At 45.2% G+C, this 24,642-nt stretch overlaps 1 protein-coding gene across 3 annotated transcripts in view; it reads left to right on the top strand.

Annotated features, from left to right (window-relative positions):
• The window catches only part of ASPH (aspartate beta-hydroxylase), a 211,246-nt gene that overhangs the window by 183,124 nt on the left and 3,480 nt on the right, over positions 1 to 24,642 (top strand). For all 3 annotated transcript variants that reach the window (XM_030553157.1, XM_030553158.1, XM_030553156.1), the window contains 4 exons: positions 123 to 260; positions 9,716 to 9,851; positions 10,714 to 10,805; positions 14,444 to 14,577. In XM_030553157.1, coding sequence (XP_030409017.1) covers positions 123 to 260; positions 9,716 to 9,851; positions 10,714 to 10,805; positions 14,444 to 14,577 — 500 coding nt within the window. The remainder of the gene's footprint in view (positions 1 to 122; positions 261 to 9,715; positions 9,852 to 10,713; positions 10,806 to 14,443; positions 14,578 to 24,642) is intronic.

The raw sequence follows: 24,642 nt of genomic DNA, 5'->3' as shown, positions 1-24,642 counted from the left end.
AAGCCTGTTGCTTTGCCAAGGGGGAGTGTCATTCAGAGGTGTTGAAATGCCATTTTAAGATTATTCTTTTCTGCCAAAGTTGGGCTGATGTAAATTGGTTGTTAACAACTGCAATCTTCTAGGCATACAAGTGGTATGAGCTTGGGCACCAGAGAGGTCACTTTGCATCAGTTTGGCAGCGCTCTCTCTACAATGTTAATGGACTAAAAGCTCAGCCTTGGTGGACAGCAAAGGAAACTGGTTATACTGAATTGGTGAAGGTAAGTAATGAATTTCTCCCTCTCTCTTTTAACTAATAGACTATAAAGTTAACTCCAGGTGCTTTACACTGGGTGGTTGAGATAGATTTAATCAGTAAATACAAAATGTATATGATAAGACACTGAAGTTTATCAAGTGCAAAATGACAGAAGAACCTCAGTGATTTGTACCAATGACGGGCACCCTCTATGAACTGTTAAGTTTGTAATTAGTAAGGGCCATTTCCTTCATCCCTTGTACTACAAAAGTCAGTGGCTTCAGTGGGAGCTTTAATTGCATCAGCAATATGAGCTGAGGCCCCATGTGACAGATACAATAAATAACACCAGGATAATAGTATTTAGTTATTTTAATGCTCTTTGTTCATTTAATTTGACAAGTGTAGTTCAGTTTTAATATTTATAGTAATACTTCATCATGTGCAAAAATTTATTCTTGTAAAGAATATAGCCTTAAACAAAAGGAGACCTCACTATAAGAGACCTCTATTAAATCCTTAATGAGAAATGGGAGTAAGCAACATTTTTGTGCATACTTGTGTGTTGCAAAGTGTGAATCAGCAACATTCTACTATGCGGGCATTTTAAAAACACGACTACTCATTTCCATGAAAAAACAGACTGATTCCTCTAAGACAGCCATTTTTATATTTATATATAAAACAACATATGTCATGGTTTTGGTGCAGATCTAAAGCAAAAAAATTGAATGTCTGTGATAATTTCCCAGTTACTGAGAAAAACAACACATTTTCCCAAATAACATTTTATTGAATATAAAATCTGTGTTTATCCCCTCACTCTCTCTCTCTCTCTCTCACTCTCTCTCTCTCTCTCTCTCACACACACACACACACACACACACACACACACACACACACACACACACACACACACACACACACACACACACACACACACACACACACACACACATGAAGAAAAACATGTAGGACCATATGTTGCCTGGCACAAGGGAGAGATCAGAATACAGGGTGCCTCTTGCACTGTCAAGGAGCTGTGCACTGTGGAAGTCCTCAGGGCAGTGCCCTTTCAGAGCTAGCTTCAGGAAAGATGGAGCCATGGCCCTGTCCCACCCACGTCCACCAGCAGAGGCACAGAGAGGAAATGAATACTGCACCCTCACCAAGGGCGATGCAGTGGTCATGGTACCCCAGCACTTTGGGATTTTCAGGAGCTGAGCCTGCCTTTCTGAAGTACAGTGCCTCCCTGAATTCGTTCGGGGGTGACACCTTAAAAGCACTTTTAAGCCCATAGAATATAGTAGTGTAAATCATAGAAGCAATGGAATCCCTGAAAGCACAGAGGTACAATTACAATGAATGACAGAAGAGAATAGGAACAGTAAGAGTTGTACACCAAGTTATGCAGTGTGTTTTTCCCATGTAGAATCACTACCAAGGTAGCTAGGTCAGTCATTTGTCCAAATAACAGTGAAACCTGTTCCTTTAACATTTGTTAATCACTGTAAGGAAAATAATGATTAAAATAAAAAGCTAAATCAGGTCAGATGCACAGTACTATGAGGTGATGACTAATAAAGTGCTCAGAGGTCATGCAATATTTAGTTCGTTGGCTATGTTATTGGTAACAGATTGTGTCATTGCACCTGGACTGAATTGCTGGTCTTGATTTATGGATACATATTACTTTAACTGGGGAGAGAGATGTTTCACATTCTTTAAGTTTAAGGTAACCTTCACAGTTGCTAGTGTGAGTCTGAAACATAAGTTGAAGGCATCTCCAAAAAAGATTTGTAGTGTTGTATCCTCTTCCACCCTCTACCACTCTCACCCCCAATGAGTCAGTACAATTATTTGAATATTTTAAAAAAAGTTAAATAAATCCTAAAAATGTACGGTGCTGCGAGCAAAACATGCAGTAGCATTCCCCAGACAGTGGTAAAAAACAGCTGTTTTATTAACTTCAAAGGCATTCTGACTTCCGTTTACATTTTTGTTAAAAAGACGAAATCTGTGCAAGTTGTTTTCCCATCCCACACAATGAAAACCAATCTGTAATCATTCTTCCCTGCTTTGCATCTTGTACAGTATTTAATGTTATGTTATGGTTTTTTGGAATGGGAATGAGAATTGAACTATGTCTTGTCTTGCTCAGTGTACAAATAACTTAGGAAAAAATGCCTTGTTATAGTATTCCTAGTGTGAGAATAGTCACTTTCCTTTCCTTTACAATTACACAGCTAATTCCAGGATACAGGGACTATTAAAAATGATTATAAGCATATTTTAAAATAATGCCATTTCAAGGGATGCTTATGCCTGGTAAGCAAGGGGTTAATGCCCCTGCAACTGCTGCATAGAGTCTAATAATAAAGCTTTGAAAGGTTCTTGAAAAAAATAGGGGCAAGCCTAATTGGTGACAAGCCTCCAGTTCCTTAGAGGACAGAGAACCTAACCATGCTGTGCTGCTTGGAAAGAGCCTGTTGAGAGACTAGTAAGTAGGTGTGCTGGTAATGTTGCTCTCTGTATGTCTGTCTAGGTCATCATCATAGTATTTGAGGGACTTGGATTCTGAGGGCTTGTCTACATTGACACTGTTAAAGCGTTTTAAAGTAGCTTGTGTAGTCATGGCACAGCACTGGGAGAGAGCTCTCCCAGCACTCTAAAAAATCCACAAGGTGTTTTTTCACACCCCTGAACGAGAAAGTTGCAGCGCTGTAAAGTGTCAGTGTGGACAATCCCTAATAAGATGCAGGAAATGCCTCCTTTCTTCTTCAATCTCGAAATTTATACATCTCTGAACGTAAAGCAAGCTAAGTTGCTTCTGCAGCTGATACCTTTTCTTGGTGCAATTAGTTGCCCCTCTGCTAGCTTGTAGCAGGATATTTTTGATGCATTGCACCATTCTGTGGTACTTTTGTTTAACTCCAGTATATGTTTACTTCCTGATTAGTTAGTTCTCATTCAAAATGTACAAGAGGTAAGACTTTTTTTGTATCCTGAAATCATCTTTGCTAGTCCTAAATAAGTACCAACACAGATAACTTTGTCCTTTCCTTATATTGTAGCTTTGACATTTGGAAAGGATCCCAGTAATACTTTGCCAGCAATGTACTATAGTGAGTGGAAATGATTGATTAAAGTAGATCATGGGCTCTCTATTTTCTCTGACAATGTGGATTTTCTAATTAAGAAATTCAAGCCATCCTCAGCTGGAAGAAAATGAAAGAGGTAGCTATCCTACCACATGTCCACAATCCATAATTGGCCTTGAAAAGATTGCTGGGTGGCTAAATAGCACCTTTTGCAGATTGTGCTGACACTAGGTTTGAAATGGTTTAGAAAACAAAGGCTAAAGATTAAAACTTAATGGTGAAATTAAGTTTTAAATTAAGAGGAGTAACTGTTTAATATTAAAAAAAAGTGTAGGGAGACTTTAAGGAAAGCCCTGTCTTGCAAAGAGCAAAGGCATTCAATATTTATTATTGTGACAGTGGTGATTGTTATAGACTAAATAGGCTTTGGAAACTCAGAGTGAAGATTTTTTGGTGTGTTCAGTAATATTTTTTTTCTAAAAATCAAGATTAAATGAAGAAAACCCATACTCGGGTGTAGTACAGTATTTGCAATTAAAATTTACAGTGCAATCAAATGTAAAGCAACAATAAGATGCAATTAGTGTTTAAGAAAAAGACAGTGAGGAAAAAACGTGTAGGGGTTTATAGAAATCGGCTCTTATTTAACAAATGCTTGTACTCAAGGTACTATTCACATTTGGATTCTTGATTCGAACCAAGATTGGATCACAACTCAAAAGAGTTGGCTGGTCTTAACCTGTTGTTTGAAATTATGCATACAATACAGTATGGTAATTTTTAGTATTTTCCTGGGAAATGCCAGTACTTGGAATATCAGCAAGACAGTTGGTCTCAGTCCTGCAAACACTCATTCAACAGGACTATTCATAGTTAAGGCTACATTTTAGTCATTTTTAGTAAAAGTCATGGTCAGGTCACGGGCAGTAAACAAAAATTCATGACCTCTGTGTAATCCATGACCTCTCTATGACTTGTACTATATACCCCTGACTAAATCTTGGGGAGGAGGGTGGCCCAAAGGGCACCCTGGGTGCTCAGGGGAGGGGGCAGCCTTGAGGGGGGCAGACGGCAAGTTTCCTACCCAGCGTCACCCCTCCTTGGAAGTGATGACATCCCTCAGCTCCTAGGCAGAGGTGCAGTCACACAGCTCTGCCTGCTGCCTCCTCCCCACGTGCCGGCTCCACAATTCCCATTGGCTGGGAGCTGCGGCCAATGGGAGCTGCGGGGGTGATGCCTGCAGGTGGAGGCAGCGCACAGAGCCCCCTTGCTGAGGAGCCAAGGGAAGTTGCCGCGTCTGGGGAGCTCCTCCCCTGCGAGGTAAACGCCACCCATAGCCCTCACCCTCTCCCATGCCCCAACTCCCAGTCCTGAGCTCCCTACCCAAACTCCTGCTGTTGTTGGAGAAATGGCAGTGGCCTTAGACTGCCCCAGCAGCAGCCGGTGCGGCTGGCCACTACAGAGGTCACGGAAAGTCACAGAATCCGTGGCCTCCATGACAAACTCGCAGGCTTACTCATAGATAAAGTTCAGCATGTGTGTAAATGTTTTCAAAACCAGGGTCTTGAAGATAAACACTAAGTTGTGTTTGAACTTTTCCACACAGTGCTCAGGTTCCTGAATCTACTTTCCGTCTGATAAGCGACAGATTTTAGTATTACTTGCAGTGAAGAATTATCAAGTTGTTTTGCAGACATATTCAGTTATATTCAAATCAGTTTGTCTGTGGATCTGTGGAGACAAGAGTCTTAAAAGGAAAGTACAAGCACCTTCCAGTTGAATTTTGGCCTGTTTTGCTTGCAGACCTCTAAAAGTGGTAAGGAAGATGCTATGTACAAGCTGTGATATAGACCCATGCTCTTCATGCTAGCAAGAGGTGGGTGCTGGGCCAGTTATTGTCAGAGATTAACAATATCTCCTTTTGGGAGGGCAGAATACAGACCTTTGGCATTAGATCCTTGCTCAAATAGAAGAATTGCTTGATGCTGATATTCTATCTAATTACTGCCCAGTCTCAACCTCTCCTCTTTGGACCAGGGGATCAAGGAGTTTGTAGCAAAGCACCTCCAGCGCTATTTAAAGTTTTCCAATTTTCTTGACATGTATTACTTTAGATTACGGCCTGTATAAAGTCAAGCTGCATTGGTTTCCTTCCTCTGTTCCTGCCAATAGGTGATCAGTTATTCATGACAGAATTTTCATTTGAAACAACAGCCTTTTATAGCTTTGAACATGAAGTGGTGTTAACTCACCTGCCGATTCTGGCTTGGGTTAACAATGCTTTCTTCAGTAGCTCCATTCTAGCCTTTCCAAAAAATCTCAGAGGCTGATGATATAAAACTACATATCCATAAAATACTCTGCATTGAGGTTTGCATGGGAGGCAACTAGGAAGCCTGTGATCTACATTACTACTGGTATTCTAAATTCAGCTCTGTCTTTCCCATCAGACATAAGCAGTACAGTCTTTCTCATCTGTTTGGACACTATGTAGGTCATACTAGTGAAATCTCCAAAAGGCTTCATAGGGCTTGCATCTGATCACTCTATTTACCCATCTGTTGCCCATCCATTTGTCAAGGATGTTTTCTACCCTCATATACTCCTGGATTCCCAAGCAGCAAAGGCCTAAAGTATTTTTATCAGTGTATGGCTGGCAATGAGTCTGTAAACATTTTTGATCCTAGGACTTTTGCTCCTCTCTCACCCCCAATAATAAAAGTAAAGCTCCTATAGTTTTTTGGGGAAACAATTTTTTTTTTCTTGTTGGAGTTAAGTATACAGAAAGACTGTAGTGAAACCCACCTGAAAAGAGGCTAGAATGAACACAATAGAAAGCACAGTAATTGTGAACACCATCTCTTATATTGGAGTGGAGGAGAGAGAGAGAGAATCCTAGTCACTGGAAAGAAAAAAGGAGATCTACAATAGACAGGAAGTACAATCCTAATTTTCCTAGATCTTGGCACACCTACACAGTCTCTCAAAAAAGAGCTGGTAAGAGCCAGTCATTTTATTGTGGAAAACCCGGAGAATTCCAGGAATTGTGTTTCTAAAGCTCTTTAGATACGTCTGTGCTTCAAATTGAAGGTCTGATTGTCGCCTGGGTAGGCATAACCAGATTAGTTTCAATCTAGCTAGCACAGATGATAATGTATAGATGGGGTGACATGGACTTCAGCATGGCCTAGCAATCTGAGTCTAGTCCCTCCATAGTATGTCTGTGTTACAGCAGGGAGTCTGCCTCCCAGCCTGCATAGACAGCCTAGTACAAGCTTGCGTGGTTGGCCAAGCAGCTGCCTATGATGCAACAGCCATGCTGCTATTTTTAGCATCCTAGCTGGAGCAGAACTGGTGCCAATCTGGCATGCTGTCGGAGCCAGATGAGGTATGTACTCAGGTTGCTAGCTGGTGCCATTATGTCTACACTACTATTGTTACCTGTGTTAGATAAATTAAAGCTAACACAAGCTCAGGGCTGGTGCAACCACTAGGCGAACTAGGCGGTCGCCTAGGGCGCCGAGTGGTTGGTGGCGGCAAAAAGCGGTGCCGTGGCTCGGCAGTGGGGAGCTGCCTTCTGGAGGCACTGGAGAGCCAAAGCCTCATGCTTGCGTCAGTGGCGAGCCCCAGCCATGGAGGAGCGAGCACGGTGCGGGGGGCAGCAGCCCTGCAAAGGCGGCAGTGCCACTAGTGGGGAGCAGCCACACCCCCAGCCCTCCTACCCAGATTGCGGCCCGGCACCCCCCCCGGGGGGCCCCTGCAGGCTGCCACAGATGCATGCGGGTGGTGGCCCCCATGTGCCCCCTGGCTCCCACCTCACTGCGCTTGGGCTCTGCAGCTCACGGGAGTGTGAGCCACTGGGGCGAGGGGCCCTGAGCCATACTTCCGGGAACCGCAGAGCCCGAGTGTGGAGAGAGGGGAACCGGGGGGCACATAGACATGGCCAGAGGGGCTGTGCACCCGGCAGCTCAGCAGCCTCCACATGGAGCCAGCGTCTGACCGGCATGGGCATGGTAAAGGGAGTCAGGGAGCGGGGGGGGGGGTTGGATGAGTCGGGAGTTCTGGGGGGGCTATCTGGGGGTGGGGATGTGGAGAAGGATTGGATCAGTCGGGACAGGGAGCGGGGGGAGTTAGATGGGTCGGGAGTTCTGGGGTCCTGTCGGGGTGGGGAGTGGTTGGATGGGGTGTGGGAGTCCCAGGGGTCTGTCTGGGGGCGGGGGTGTGGATAAGGGTTGGGGCAGTCAGGGGACAGGTAGGGGGTAGGGTTGTAGGGGGGCAGTTAGGGAGGGGGGATTTCAGGAAGGGGCAGTTGGGATAAGGAATAGGGAGGCTTAGGCAGGGGATGGAGTTCTGCGGGGCAGTTAGGGGCAGGGGTCCCAGGAGGGGGCAGTCAGGGGATAGATAGGGGTAGGGTCCTGGGGGGGGGGTTGGGTCTGAGGAGGAGGCAGTCGGGATAAGGAACAGGAAGGCTTAGGTAGCGGGTGGGGTTCTGGGAGCCGTTAGGGGCGGGGTCCCTGGAGGAGGGAGTCAGGGGACAAGGAGTAGGGAGGTTGGGAGTTCTGAGGGGGGCAGTCAAAGGGTGGGAAGTGGGAGGGAGTGGATGGGGGCAGGGCTCTCCCCCCATCCTCTTTTGATTGTTGAACTATGGTAACTCTAGGCGAGGGGGTAGCCGGGGGGCACATGGGTGCTGGCTTCTGCATGCATCTGCTGCAGCCTGCAGGAGCCCACTGCCTTTACAGGGCTGCTGCCCCCCTGCACCGCACCAGCTCCTCCATGGCTGGGGCTCGCCACCGCAAGTGGGACACTCTGGCTCTCCAGTGCCTCTGGAAGGCGGCTCCTCCCTGCCGAGCCGCTGCAGCGGCCCAAGCTGGGCAAAGCCAGTGTGTGGACTCAGGGCAAGGGTGGCCAAGGTGGGGTGGGGAAGGCTCTGCACCCTCCAGGGGAGTTCAGGCAATGGGGAGGGGGGAACTGGTCTGGGGAGCAGCCCCTGGGCAGGCTGGCCCTGGGGTCTATAAAGGCTCGTTGGGGTTTACCCCTCAATGAACCAATGTGCAAGGGGGGCGGGACGAAAGGTGAAAGTTTCGCCTAGGGCGCAAAATATCCTTGCACCTGCCCTGCCCATGCTACAATCACATCTTCGCTTTGCGGTTATATCAAGGTATCCATTTTCTGGGATCTGCTTGCTGCCTGTCATTTAACCGAAGAAAGTCAAGTGGCAATGCACCATGGAACTGAAATGGAAATTTCCTGGATTCACACATTTTAAGGCTAGAAGCGACCATTATGGTTATCTACTCTGACCTTCTGAATTAACACAAGTCTTAGAATTACGCACAGCAATCCTTGCATCTAGTCCATCACATTCAAACAGATGATATGGAGATGTACCAGTAAGAGCCCATTTTGCATGTTGAAATTAATTGAAATATTCCTACACAAGTGCTTTTGTTTTCAAAAATTGGAGAGGGAAATGCAAAATTGTTCATGCAAAATGTGGTTCAGTCAACAAAGTAAATGGCTGGGAAATAGAAATAATTTTTGTATCATTAGGTCCAATTGTTACTGTGTTCACTTATATGACTGTAAGGTTAAAATTACTGGCTACAATTAGAATATTAATTCTGTAATTTATAAGATTCTATGCAAACATAATGTCCTAAGGAAGCAGCGAGGAGTAGAGCTTTAAATTTCGCATACTAACTTTTGAAGAGTGATTCAGTTTTGAATGCATACTGGATAAAAAGAGGATAGATGTTCATCATTTAAACTTGTCCACTATTTTCAGAGAGTGTGTGTATATAATCCTTCTGCTGGAATTTCAAGTCAAATATTATCTTCCTTTTCAATAATAGGAGAGCGTGCGAATAAAGCTTAGTAGACCGCACTGAAGTTTTAACTTATAATTGCAGAGTTAAGGAGAGTGCTTACATTGTTCCACTTTGAACTGTAAAACTCAGTTGGTGCTTTGAGTTTCAGATTATTGTAGTGGGTTTGTTGTCTCCAGAGTATGCCAAGTACTAGTGTACTGAGATTGAATAGATCAGCACTCTTGTTAGCTTGCAATATAAAATGATCTGTTACACAGCCCTTAGGCTAATCAAAACAGCAAATTAATGTAGGGGCCAGTCTGTGAGCTGGCTGGGGATTATTGAAATTTTTATGATACAAAAGTAATCAAATCTGAAGAACGATGTGATGGTTGTTTTTACAGCCTTAATATGCCTTCTCAGAAATTGAAAATAAGGAAACTTGACAATGATGAACACTTTTACTGCTGTTAAATCAAAAAGGGAGAGAGAGAGAGAGACAGAAAAATTAAAGAGGTACTAAAACCGAACACAAGTTCTCAGAATAATAATGGTGGTTCTCACTACAGTCCCTAGAAAAAAACTGGAAGCTTATTCGTGATGAAGGGCTTGCTATAATGGATAAAGGAAAAGGCCTCTTCTTACCTGAAGATGAGAACCTGCGAGAAAAGGGAGATTGGAGCCAGTTCACATTGTGGCAGCAAGGTAAGTAACCTGTTTGTTAATCTTCCTTCCCATTTCCCTCTCTCCTCTGTTCACTCAATATTCTGGAATAAGAAATAGTAATATAGCTTTACAAAACTAGTGCTATTTTGTTAAATTTCTGGAACCATCATTTGAGCCTGTGGAAGAAGGCAGCTAATAAAATGGGGTATTTGCACCCTGAGCATAGTGAGCAAGAATTCTTTATGCAAAATCACATTGCCCAGAAGCATGTGCAGAATCCAACACCACAATATCCATCTATTGGCAAGGTTGCCAAGATTTTGTTCTAGCAAAGTCAGTAGTGCACAAGTACAAATCAGCCTGGAGGAAGGAGAGAAGGTGGGAAGGAAAAAATGTATCTCCAGTCTTTTGTCACCAACCAGATGCAATTCTGTCATTCAGAAACTATATGACCTACAGTATATGTTTTAATAAGCCAGCTGCTCTTTCTCTGGGCTATGATGTGGGAGGCCTGAGTGTTGGAATAACCTTAAGTAGTGTAGGGATTTACAACTTAGAAAAAACTTTAAAATATATCATTTCAATACTGAGGTATAGTTTGTCTTGATGAGAGTCACATCTCTTTTTCCCCATAGAGCCTCATTCATCATCTTATGACTCATACCCTAAACGAATGATTTAAAAGCAGGGTGCCATAACTGAAACTAATGATATTACAAGCCATCTCTCTTTGCTTCAGTTTCAGTGTCTATCCTCTTTTTGCTTCTGTGAAATGGGAACTGTAACACTTACCTGGCTTTTGTAGGAAGCTGTTTGAAATGTTTGGATGAAACATGCTTATTTGAGTGGGAAGTGTAGAGATTATTTATATAGTGTTTCACTTGCCAATTTGTTTTGTTAGGAAGAAAAAATGAAAACGCCTGTAAAGGCGTCCATAAAACATGTACTTTATTGGAAAGATTTCCTGAGGCTACAGGGTGCCGAAGAGGACAGGTACTTATTGATATGCTTCATTACTGCAATCCAAGAGGGTGGGGCAAGGTGATGCCAACACGTGCTGTACACATAGGGGACACTGACTTGAGCAGAGTTCGTTCAGTGGGCCAGATCCACTGAAGCTGGTTCAGGGAGTTATAAACTAAACCCACTTGCACAAATCTGGCTTGTGGGTCAGCATCAAGATTCACCTCAAGGCAGGCAGGTGGTAGTGCCACTTCCATTTACCCTTCTTCAGGTTTCTGCCTCTGGAAGGCAACTTTAAGACTCTCTGCAGGATGCTGGCAAAGTGTGTATCTCATCCCTGCCCAGTGCCTGGCTCACATAGAGGGTAACAGCCTGCTCCTGCTACCAGTTACTCAGTTAGTTGAGGATCTGAATGTCCAGACCCAGCTGATGACCCGAGCTGGGTCAGGATGATTCTACAGGATGAAATGTCTGTTTTTTCAATGTTTTAATTAGAAATTACATCCAAAAACTGCATTAAAAGGATGTTAGGGTTGCAAAGTCAAACATTCCAAACTTAAAGAATTATAGAAATGTAGGGCTGGAAAGAACCTCTGAAGAGGACCCTGCTGAGGCAGGACCAAGTATATCTAGACCATCCCTGATAAGTGTTTGTTTAACTTGTTCTTAAAAACCTCCAATGACAGGGATTCCACAACCTGTCTTGGAAGTCTATTCTAGTGCTTAACCACCTTATAGTTAGAAAGTTTTCCCTAATATCTAGTCTAAATCTCCCTTGCTGCAGATTAAGACCATTACTTTTTGTCCTACCTTCAGCGGCCATGGAGAATATTTGATCACTTCTTTATATCAGCTCTTAAGCTATTTGAAAACTGATATTAGGTCACCCTTTAGTCTTCTTTTCTCAAGATGATCATACCCATTGTTTTAGCCTTTCCTCATAGGTCAGGTTTTTAAACCTTCTGTCAGTTTCGTTGCTCTCCTCTGACCTCTCTCCAGTTTGTCCACATCTTTCTAAAAGAGTGGCACCCAAAACTGAACACAGTAACCTGCATGAGGCCTCACTAGCGCCAAGTAAAGCGGGACTATTACCTCCTGTTAATGCACCCCAGAATAGTAATCTCTTTCACAGCTTCATCATGTTGTTGGCTCATATTCAATTTGTTAGTCACTATAACCCCTCAGTCCTTTTCAGGAGTACTGCTGCCTAGTCAGTTATTCCCCATTTTCTATTGTGCATTTGTATTTTCATTCCGCAGTGTAGTACTTTGTCTTTATTTAATTCCATCTCGTTGATTTCTGACCAATTCTCAATTTGTCAAGGTGGTTTTGAATTCCAATCCTATCGTCCAATGTTCTTGCATCCTCTCCCAGTGTAGTGTCATTTGCAAGTCTTGTAAGCATGCTCTCCACTCCATTATCCAAGTAATTAATGAAAGCATTGAACAGTACCAGATCTGAGATAGACCTGCAGGACCCCACTAGATACTTCCTCCCAGTTTGACACTGATAACTACTCTTTGAGTACAATCTTTCAACCAGTTATGCACCCACCTTATAGTAATTTAGTCTAGACCACATTTTCCTAGTTTGCTTATGAAAATGTCGTGTGGGACTGTGTCAAAAGCCTTATTAAAAGCAAGCTATATTACATCTACTGCTTCCTCCCATTTAGTACCCTGTTAAAGAATTCTCTGTTCCTCAGTTCCCTTTCCATAAAATAGAGTTATACACTCACAGGATGTTGTAAAGATAAATTCATTCATGTTTTTGAAGCACTCAGATACTATGAGGAGAGCACTGTAGAAACACCTGTATGGAAATTCATATTTTTGTATTCAGCACAGGGTTTGGATGGAGTGCATTAAATAAAGTCTGGGGACACACACTGAATGAGGATAAAAAAGAAATATTGAATAATTAACTACCCATTCACTGAACGAGGCAGAGATCCTGTGGAAAAAATAGTATGTAGTACCATATAATGATTATATCATATTGCATATCATAATGGAGTCGAATAAAGTAGCATGGGCAAATTTAATTCTGGCATTTCCTAAATTTTGAATGCTTGACTCTACAGACATAATGTTATTTTAATGCAGGTGTATGGATGTTATATATTAATAATGTATGTGTGGTACAGTACTTATGAATTATATGTATGGCATAAGTTGTTTGATGATACCCCATATGCATTCCAGTGTGGGACAGTAGGTGTGCAGTTGGTGGGGGTTTTATCTCTGTGTTGAAGAAGATTCTCTTGGGATATTTGGGTGGCCTGTTCCACGATACCTACTTCAATACTGAAATAAAACCCCCTCTGACAGCACACCCCCAGTTGTCATGTACCTCCCCACATTGGAACCCACACAGGTATCATCAAACAACTACAACCCATACTCAATGGGGACCCATCCTGAAGGAAATATTTCCTGAACCTTGACAACCCCCCAACCTCTCCAAGCTCATCATCAGAAGCAAGCTGCCCACAGACTGGGACACACCAACTCAAAGCAGCACCAGCCCCTGCTAAGCAATAGATGTAAAACATGCAAACAGAGCTCCATGGCTACAATGATCAACACCCCACACAACACAACTTTCAAAATCCATGAGTCCTACACGTACCTGTCACAACAGGTGGTGGACTCATCCAGTGCACTAAATGCCCCAGTAACAGCTATGTGGGTGAAACCAGACTATCGCTATGTTCTCCGATGAACTCACATAAGAAAACGAGAAGACAACACCACCATATTATCTGTGGGTGAACACTTTTCACAAGTAATCACCCTATACCTGCCCTGTCAGTCCTCCTCTTGAAAGGAAATGTGCACAACACTGTCGAAAGATAAGCCTCAGAGCTTAAATTCATAACTTTGCTAGGCACAAAAAATCACGGTGTTAAAAAAGAGGCTGGATTTATGGCTCATTACAACAATCTGTAACCCAGTAACCCTCCCCACAGCTGCTTCTCCTGCCCTCCTTACCTCCCTATGACTGGAGTGGGGTTAATGCACCACTTCCCCTTCAACAATCCCATAGGATAGGTACTAACAACTTATGCTAAACTATCTGTTCGATCTCGTATTTAGCTGAGACACTCTTAGGCCAGGTGTACACTGGAAAGCTTACAGTGGCACAGCTGTACCAATGCAGTTGAGCTGCTGTAAGATCTCTCGGATAGCTGCTCTAAGCCAACTGGAGAGAACTCTCCTGTTGACATAATTAATCCACCCCAACGAGCGGTGGTAGTTACATCAGTGGTAGAAGCTTTCCCATCAAGTAGCGTTGTCCACACTGGTGCTTATGTTGATGTAACTTATGTCGCTCAGTGGGCTGGTTTATTCCCACCCCTGAGCAACATAAGTGATACTGACATAAGTGGAAGTGTAGACATAGCCTTAGTACCTTTCCCAGACCTGAAGCAGAGCTCTGTGTAGTTCAAAAACTTCTCTCTCACCAACAGAACTTGGTCCAATAAAAGATATTAGCTCACCACCTAGTCTATCTAATATCCGGGGTCAGACACAGCTGCGGCAACACTGTGTACTGCAGTGTTGGGCTGTCATGGCTCATCTTGAATCAGCTATAGTAAAGTTCTGTTCTTCTAGGAGAAGGTTAGTGGAAATGACCTGATTAAACAATTGTATTTCTGTTTGCAGATCAAGTATTCCGTCATGCACCCGGGGACTCATGTCTGGCCTCACACAGGGCCTACTAACTGTAGGCTGAGGATGCATTTGGGCTTGGTTATACCAAAAGAAGGCTGCAGAATTCGATGTGCCGAGGAGAACAGGTATGTTTGTTTCCTTCTCTTCCCTAAGGCTTAAAGAGTTGGATTGCACCTGCTTACAGATGTGACCCGCAAAACAAAAAAGACAATACTGATGTGTGTGGGCTGCTGGCAAAGTCGTCTTCAATTAAAATACATAACAAGCAGTTTGGTCCCTAGAACTTGTTACAAATAAATGCATTTATTGTCATGCAGTGAGCCAATACTCTTTTGAGATGAAACCTGCTCTTTCATGTCATGGCCATATTTCTCTTAGTAACTGTGTCCATAGGTCAAAGGCTTTGAATCACAGGCCATTAATCCAATGACATTTACCAGTTGAATGCAAGAGTTATGCCATTTTTCCCTTTCCTCTGTTTGGAGATCAGTCATCTTGATCAGCAAAATCTAGACTCTTCACCGCAGCTCTGTTTACTTCTTTACTGCTGTGGATAAAAAGTGCTCTAGTCTGCCCATATAGGCCAGGTCCTCAGCTGGTATGTATTGGCATAGCTCCATTGACTTCAGTTCAATTGAAGTTGAAGCTAGTGAAGCTATGCTGATTTTACAGTAGTAGAGGATTTGTCCCAATATGTGGATTTGATAAAAAGTTTTCTTCATTTTAAAATGCATTAAGAAGGAAAACTGCTCTCTTATGTTGCATTGCAGACCTGTTCAATCTCCATTTGCTCACCTTAAAAAACAATAGCTGGATATTTGAGCTCAGGGAACGTAATCCCCGGAGAAACGTATGGAAGACCAAACTGTAGTATCTGATGCCTGAATATGGCATTATAAATAAAACCACAAAAATATAAAACTTAAGTTAAAGTTAAGCAACTGAATTACCTTAACTTGCAAAAATTTGCCTTTCACTTATAGATTTTTATTTTCTTAGTCAGAACCCCCAACCCCCCAGGAGTTCTGTTGTTTACACTGGGAATTTTCAGAGAGCTAGTATATTTCTTACAGCATACGCACGCCTATGACAGCATCTGAGTGCATGCTGCTTCTGTGGAGATGCATGTGGTGATGAAAAACACATCAGGCATCATGACAACAAGGTAGTTGACTGAAGTCTTCTGTAAACCAACCAGAGCGGATGATTTATAGAATTCTGAGAGTAGGAGTTTTCAACTATTAATAATCTAGCTGTTTGCAGAAGCATTGGGACTCCTGCCAGCATGTACCTCATTTAAATATTCCATCACAGCGTCAGCATTGCAGCTGCTGCAGTATGTTTTGTCTAATCACTGATGAATACATTAGTTCTCAGCTTTCCAGCTCAATATTTGAAATAGCTTGAAGGTACTGTACACATTTGGGCAGGAGGGAGTGGTGACTAGATGGCTTAGAGGTTTGTTAATGAGTGTGGCGCCTTCCACCTTTCGGTCACTGTTATGAATTCAGGTCAGTAGTCACAGAGAGTCATGAAATGGCTGTTCATTGACCTGTGTGAAACAAAGTGGTGGGTCTCGTTCCAGATCCGAGTGAACCGGTGTCCACAACTCTCAGTCCATGATCACAACTGACATTCTTATTTGTCATAATCTGAGCAGACAGCTTAGTGGCCTGGAGACTGAACTACCCTCTCACTTGTTGCGTTGGTCCCTCCACATCTGGTATTTGTCTAGAAAGCATAGGGAAGCTGGTGTTGTTACTGCTCTGTACAGAGAAGGTTTCAGTCCCCAGGGCTCTGAGTCGGCACATTCTGTACACACTAAATTCACTTATTAAAAATGTAAAACTAATATATAAGGGCCAGGTTCTGCTACACTGACATATACAGCTCCAGTATACTTCAGCAGGAGCTGAATATTCATTACCAAAGACACAATTCCCCCCACCCCATCACTCCCCAAATGACGATATTTGCAATAATAAAAATTAAGGATTAGGTTTTACTTTTCCTGCTCCCCTGTACATGGGGTGGCACATTGGTGAGGCAACGTGGGAGCAGTGCAGAAAAGGAATTGTGTCTCAGACAGGTCTGCTTCTTCCCTGCTGATTAAGTCGTCGATGACGATGACATCATCATCCTCCTCTTCAAACATGCATAGTCTAGTAAGACCATTGTGCCAGCCAGAGTGACAGTTCATGGCGTTACATCAGGCGTCATGTGGTGAAGTTTCTTGGCTGCTTAAGACCAGTAGCAAATTACTACCTCACCCACTTGAGCTGGCTCAGCTCTGCAGGCTGGTGGGGTAGGGGGTCAGAGCTTTGACTCCACACCTCCCCACTCCCTGCCGCCCTTGTGTAGTGCAGAGTAATGGAAATGCAGTTCTCATTTACTCCTAGGCACCCAGAGGCAAGGCAACCGAGTGGGAATGTAAGCCACCCCTCTGAGCGACATAACTTATGTGAGTGAGGTTCTGTGGCCTGCAATGCGCAGGAGGTCAGACTAGATGATCATGATGGTCCCTTCTGACCTTAAAGTCCTTGAGACCATGAGGCAAGTTTACGTCACACAATGCCCTTTCATAGGCGCCAACTTTTCCCAGTGCCAGTGGGTGCTCAACCCCCCTGCGCCCCGGCCCTGCCCTGCCCCCACCCTGCCCCCAAATCCCGGCCCCAACCCCACCTCTTCCCCTCCTCCCAATGTTTGCCTCTTCACCTCTTCCCTCCCTCCCAATGTTTGCCACCGTGAAACAGCTGTTTAGGGCAACAAGCACTGGGAGCTATGGGGAGAAGTGGAGCTGCGGTGCGCTCAGGGGAGGAGGCAGAGGTGAGCTGAGGCAGGGCAGGGAGCTGCCAGTGGGTGAAGAGCACCTACCAATTTTTCCCCATGTGTGCTCCAGGGCTGGAGCACCCATGACATCTTGGGGCAAGTCACTTAAGGGACACAGGTTAGGTTTAAAATTGTAATGTATATTCGGTGCTTTTGAAGAGGTGTGTGTGTGTGTGTTTGGGGGGGTATTCTGCCAGTTCTTTGGGAAAGCTGTTTTCATCATATTTATACATTCTTTCATATTCTATTTATTGAACGTGTCTATCACTGGTATATTTACTATTTTAATAATTATTCAGTTGGTATGAACTACATAATTACATTATCATGAATTATGGTATATTAAAATCATTGCAATCACAAGCTGTCTTCATTAACGTCCCAGTTTAAAGACATCGTTTCACTGTAGCTTTCTGGATGAAACTGTCAGCAATCTTATTTACATCTCGGTTTCCTGGGTATTGTTTTGATGCAAGTTAAGGGCATTTACATTATTCAGTTGCATCTGTCTCATTAATGTCTGGAGATAATTTTTAATCTTCTGAAGCTGGAGAATGAGTTCAGGATGATACCGGCACAGTGAGAAGGATTCTTATACTGCAATTGACTCCAAGATCTCTTTCTTGAAGTGTAACAGCTAATTTAAGCATCATCATTTTGTATGTATAGTTGGGATTATATATGGCCTGTGCATTATTTTGCATTTAACATTGAATTTCATCTGCTATTTTGTTGTTAAGTCATCCAGTTTTGTGAGATCTCTTTGTAACTCTTTGCAGTCTGGTTTGGACTTAACTATCTTGAGTAATTTTGTATCATCTGCAAACTTTCCCGCCTCACTATATACCGTTTTTGAAGATCATTTATGAATATGTTGCACTGGTCCCAAACCAATATAAACCCCTCGGGGGACACTACTATTTACTTCTCTCCGTTCTGAAAACGGACCATTTATTCCTACCCTTTGTTTCCTATCTTTTAACTGGAGTGCTTCGCAATGCTTTCAGGATCATCTAATGATCCTCAATTAATTTAATGACAAGTCTTTGTTATCGTGTTCACCTTGCCTCTGTTTATAAACAGGTATCAGAGTAGCAGCCCTGTTAGGGTATGTCTACATCTACAATTTTGCAGCGTGGTTGTTACAGCTGTGTTAGTACAGCTGTATAGGCCAGCGCTGCAGAGTGGCCACACTTACAGCAGCCAGCGCTGCAAGTGGTATAAATGTGGCCACACTGCAGCGCTGTGGGAGTGGTGCATTGTGGGCGGCTATCCCACACGAGCACCTCGTCCCATTTCGGCGCTGTGGCTTGTGGGAAGGGAAGGAAGTGTGATTGTCTTTCCGCTTCCCTGTTCCTATTCAATGCCCCGTGTGCTTTGGTACACATTCGGAGCAGTGTGGCAGCATTTGTGATTGTACAGCGCTTTTTCTGCATTTTTTTTTAAAAATGGATCCTGAGCAGCTGACGACCTTATTGATGAATGTTGCCAGCACATCGCGCTTGGCAGTGGAGCTATTCCTTCAGCTGCAAATGAGAGTGAGAGTGAGAGCGACAGTGAGAGTGAGGAGTCAGACGATGATATTGAATCGCCCTCACTGTGAAGACACTCAATTGCTTGTGGCAAGTAACAGACGTGTTCAGCTCCGTGGACCGGCGCGTTTGGGCTCGGGAAACCAGCACTCAGTGGTGGGATCAAATCGTCCTGGCAATCCTGGGATGATGAGCAGTGGCTGCAGAACTTTCGGATGAGAAAAGCCACTTTCATGGCACTGTGTGCTGAACTCGCCCTACCCTGCGGCGCAGGGACACGAGATTTAGAGCTGCCTGCCTGTGGAGAAGCGGGTTGGCTATTGCAATCTGGAAGCTGGCAACTCCAGACTGCTTCAGATCGGTGGCAAAACCAGTTTGGAGAGTGGGGAAGGACAGTCCCACCGTTGGATGGTGCTGATGCAAGTTTGCACAGCCAGTAATCGGCACCCTGCTAAAGAAGAACCGTGGACTCTGGGAACGTGCAGGACAGTGTGGATGGCTTTGCAGAAATGGGTTTCCCTAACTGTGGAGGGGCAATAGATGGGACGCATATTCCTCTTCTGTCACACCCCCACCTGGCATCAGAGTATGTTTAATCGCAAGGGGTATTTCTCCGTGGTTCTGCAAGCGCTTGTGGATCACCGTGGACGTTTCACTGACATTTACTCAGGATGGCCTGGAAAGGTGCACGATGCACGCATATTTCGGAACAGTGCCCTGTTCAGGAGGCTGAGGGCCGGGACTTTTCTCCCAGACCGCAAGATCACAGTAGGGGACGTCGAAATGCCCACTGTGATCCTTGGAGACCCCGCTTACCCCTTAATGCCATGGCTCATGAAACCATATACAGGGAAGCTTGACAGGAGCAAGGACCAGTTCAACTACAGGCTGAGCCGGTGCAGAATGACTGTGGAGTGTGCTTTTGGCCGTTTGAAAGCTCGCTGGTGCTGTCTTTATGGGAAGCTAGATTTGGTGGAAAGCAGCATCACCGCTGTTATATCTGTGTGCTGCACCCTCCATAATATTTGTGAAGGGAAGGGTGAAAGATTCAGTGAGGAATGGACCTCCGAGGTTCGACACCTGGAAGATGAGTTTGCTCAGCCAGAGAGCAGGGCTAATAGGGAGGCCCAGGAAAGGGCTTCAAGGATTAGGGATGCTGTAAGGGAGCAATTTGATGCTGAGAGCCAACAGTAATGTTTGATGCATTTGATGTGCTTTGCTTTACCTTGGTGTGTAATATTTACCACTTCCAGCAACAATAAAACGTAGTGAAAGAAATAGAAAAAAAGAACTTTATTCAACATACAGTACATAACAGGCAAGGGGGTAGGGGTGGTGGACTGTACATTTACAGGTTTTAATATGTCCTATTTTGATCAATATTCACTGTCTGCTGCACTTCCAAGATTACTATGCTGCAGAATAATGGGGGTGGAGTGAACAGGGTAAGAATTATAGTTATCAGGGCTGGTAGGTGATCTTATAGGTGTTGGGGGCAGCTGGGGATAATACGGAACTGGCTGCTGGAGAAAGTTGTTTTGTGGAAATACTGGGGAACAAGGAAGAGGGCTTTGGGAGGGCTGTGGGTTACCACGGTATATATTTGTCTGCATGGCTACAAGAGACTCGAAAGATTCAGTTTGGCGAGACAGGAGGCTTATCATCTGCTTTGTGGTTTTTTTTTGGCAGACAATTCCTTTCTCCTGCTTTCTGTTTGCCTCCATTCATGTACACTCTTTCTCCATTTCATGTACAGCTTTCTCCCACTATTGTACACGCTTCTCCATTCATAGGTCTTTCTCTCCCATTCTCTGTCTTCCTACTTTCTCTGTTGTAGTGGCTCAGTACAGACTTGATCAATTCCTCTTTTGATTTCTAGGAGTCCGTCTCAAGTTCTGCAAACCTACGTGAGGCCGGGATACGGCTGCAGTAGTCAAGGTCCCTAGAAAACAGAGAGATAGAACCATGTAATAACAGAGGCATCATTGTTATTATCACAGTTTGAAGGACTTTTTAGACTTTTGGTAGATCCTTCTCACATACTACATAACACAAGGAGGGCAGGCAAGCTAAGTCATGGTGAGCAATGGGTGAGTGGTTTTTGACCCGATATCCCCTTGGAGTGGGAATGACGGGGGGGGGGAAATGCGGTGCTGGATGCCTGCTCGGTCGGGTGGGTGGGGAAACACCAGAGCACACCGCGGGGCAGGATGCCTGTTTGGAGTGGGGGACGGGGAACACCTGAGCACACCGCGGGGCTGCCTACGTGCTGGGGGGGGTGGGAAACACGGGAGCACACTGCGGGGCTGGATGCCTGCTTGGAGGGGGGGGTCGGGAACACCAGAGCACACCGCGGGGCAGGATGCCTGCTTGGAGTGGGGGACGGGGAACACCTGAGCACACCGCGGGGCTGCCTACGTGCTGGGGGGGGGGAACACGGGAGCACACCGCGGGGCTGGATGCCTGCTTGGAGGGGGGGTCGGGGAACACCTGAGCACACCGCGGGGAAGGATACATGCTTGGAGGGGGGGTTGGGGAACACCGGAGCACACCGCGGGGCAGGATGCCTGCTTGGAGTGGGGGACGGGGAACACCTGAGCACACCGCGGGGCTGCCTACGTGCTGGGAGGGGGGGTGGGAAACACGGGAGCACACCGCGGGGCTGGATGCCTGCTTGGAGGGGGGGGGTCGGGGAACACCAGAGCACACCGCGGGGCTGGATGCCTGCTTGGAGGGGGGGTCGGGGAACACCTGAGCACTCCGCGGGGAAGGATACATGCTTGGAGCGGGGGTCGGGGAACATCGGACCACACCGCGGGGCAGGATGCCTGCTTGGAGTGGGGGACGGGGAACACCTGAGCACACCGCGGGGCTGCCTATGTGCTGGGAGGGGGGGGTGGGAACAGGTGAGCACACCGCGGGGCTGGATGCCTGCTGGAGGCGGGGGTCGGGGAACACCAGAGCACACCGCGGGGCTGGATGCACTGCTTGGAGCGGGGCGTAGGGGAACACCTGAGCAACACCGCGGGGAAGGATACATGCTTGGAGCGGGGGTCGGGGAACATGGACCACACCGCAGGGCAGGATGCCTGCTTGGAGCGGGGGTCGGGGAACACCTGAGCACACCCGCGGGGAAGGATACCTGCTTGGAGTGGGGGAAGGGGAAACACCTGAGCACACCGCGGGGCTGTCCTACATGCTGGGGGGGCGAACACGGGAGCACACTACTTACCGCAAGCACGATCCTCAGCTTCCTCCTCAACATCAGCTTCCAGCTGCTGCGACTGGCTAGCCCCGGGGCATTTAAAGGAGGGGTCAGGTGAGCACAGGGCAATGGAGTTTGCACTTGCTACACAGAGAGGCTCTTCAGGTATGCTGGGATACCTGCTTATGCCACGGAGGTCAACAAAAACGCTGGTGACCTCCTGATGACCAGCGCTGGCTCCTCTACACCGAGGCTCGACGGAATGTACGGCCAGCGCTGCAAACAGGGAGTTGCAGCGCTGGTAGTGCCGTGCAGGTTGTGTACAACATCCTAAGTGCAGCGCTGGTAACCCCCTCACCAGCGCTTGCAACATCTGTAGTGTAGACAAGCCCTTAGTCTGTATCTGCAAAAAAGAACAGGAGTACTTGTGGCACTTAGAGACTAAACCATTTATTGGAGCATAAGCTTTCGTGGGCTACAGCCCCTTCATCGAACCGCATAGAATGGAACATATAGTGAGGAAATATATATACATACAGAGAACATGAAAAGGTGGGAGTTGCCCAACCAACTCTAAGAGGCTAATTAATTAAGATGAACTGTTGTCAGCAGGAGGGAAAAAGAACTTTTGTAGTGATAATCAAGATAACCCATTTAAGACAGTTTGACAAGATACTTAACATGAGGGAAATAGTCAATGTGTGTAATGGCTCAGCCATTCCCAGTCTCTGTTTAAACCTAAGTTGATAGTATCTAGTTTCCATATCAGTTCAAGTTCATCAGTTTCTTATTGGAGTCTGTTTTTGAAGCTTTTCTGTTGCAAAATTGCCACCTTTAAATCTGTTACTGAATGGCCAGAGAGGTTAAAGTGTTCTCCTACTGGTTTTTTAATGTTATGATTCCTGAAGTCAGACATGTGTCCATTTATTCTTTTGCGTAGAGACTGTCTGGTTTGGCTAATGTACATGGCAGAGGGGCATTGCTGGCACATGATGGCATATATCACATTGGTAGATGTGCAGGTGAACGAGCCCCTGATGGTGTGGCTGATGTGATTAGGTCCTATGATGGTGTCACTTGAATAGATATGTGGACAGATTTGGCATTGGGCTTTGTTGCAAAGCTAGGTTCCTGGGTTAGTGTTTTTGTTCTGTGGTGTGTGGTTACTGGTGAGTATTTGCTTAAGGTTGAGGGGCTGTCTGTAAGCGAGGACAAGTCTGTTTCCCAAGATCTGTGAGAGTGAGGGATCATCTTTCAGGATAGGTTGTAGATCTTTGATGTTGCGCTGGAGAGGTTTTAGTTACGGGCTGAAGGTAAGGCTATGGTGTTCTGTTATTTTCCTACATGGCCCCACAGTATGCCAACATTTTTATGGCTGACTTAGAACAACGCTTCCTTAGCTCTCGTCCCCTAATGCTCCTACTCTACTTGCGCTTACATTGATGACTCATCATTCATCTGGACCCATGAGAAAGCAGCCTTGAGGAATTCCACCATGATTTCAACAATTTCCATCCCACCATCAACCTCAGCCTAGACCAATCACACAAGTGGTCCATTTCCTTGACGCTACTGTGCTAATTAGCGATGGAACATAACACCACCCTATATGGAAACCTACTGGCCGCTATACTTACCTACGTGCCTCCAGCTTCCATCCAGGACATACCACACAGTCCATTGTTTACAGCCAAGCTCTAAGATACAACCACATTTGCTCTAATCCCTCAGACAGAGACAAACACCCACAAGATCTCTATCAAGCATTCTTAAATCTACAATACCCACCTGCTGAAGTGCCAACTCTGTCCACATATCTATTCAAGTGATACCATCATAGGACCTAATCACATCAGCCATACCATCAGGGGCTCGTTCACCTGCACATGTACCAATGTGATATATGCCATCATGCGCCAGCAATGCCCCTCTGCCATGTACATTGGCTAAACCGGACAGTCTCCACACAAAAGAATAAATGGACACAAATCTGACTTCAGGAATTGTAACATTCAAAAACCTTTAGAACACTTCAACCTCCCTAATCGCTCAGTGACAGATGTTAAGGTGGCAATTTTGCAACAGAAAAGCTTTAAAAACAGACTCCAACGAGAAGCTGCTGAACTTGAATTAATATGCAAACTTGATACCATTAACTTAGGTTTGAACAGAGATGGGGAATGGCTCGGTCATTACACTAATTGAATCTATTTCCCCATGGTAAAGTATCTTTACACCTTGTGTCAACTGTCCAAAATGGGCCATCTTGATTATCACTTCAAAAGTTTTTCTCCCCTGCTGATAATACCTTGTCTTAATTAATTAGCCTCTTACAGTTGGTCTGGGTACTTCCACCTTTTCATGTTCTCTGTATGTATTAATATCTTCTTACTGTATGTTCCATTCTATGCATCCGATGAAGTGGGCTGTAGCCCACAAAAGCTTATGCTCCAATAAATGTGTTAGTCTCTAAGGTGCCACAAGTACTCCTGTTCTTTTTACTTTTCCTGTCTAGCAGTGCTTTGTACCCTGAAATACCCACCCAGAGCGCTATGTGTTTGTGTCCACATGGTGTCACACTCAATGGAAGCAGCACTTAGCAAGCAAAGTACAGTAGAACCACG

The sequence above is a fragment of the Gopherus evgoodei genome, chromosome 2, assembly GCF_007399415.2.
Source record: "Gopherus evgoodei ecotype Sinaloan lineage chromosome 2, rGopEvg1_v1.p, whole genome shotgun sequence".
NCBI lineage: Eukaryota > Metazoa > Chordata > Testudines > Testudinidae > Gopherus > Gopherus evgoodei.
Note: the sequence above shows the minus strand (reverse complement) of the source record. Positions and strands in the feature narration are given on the sequence as shown.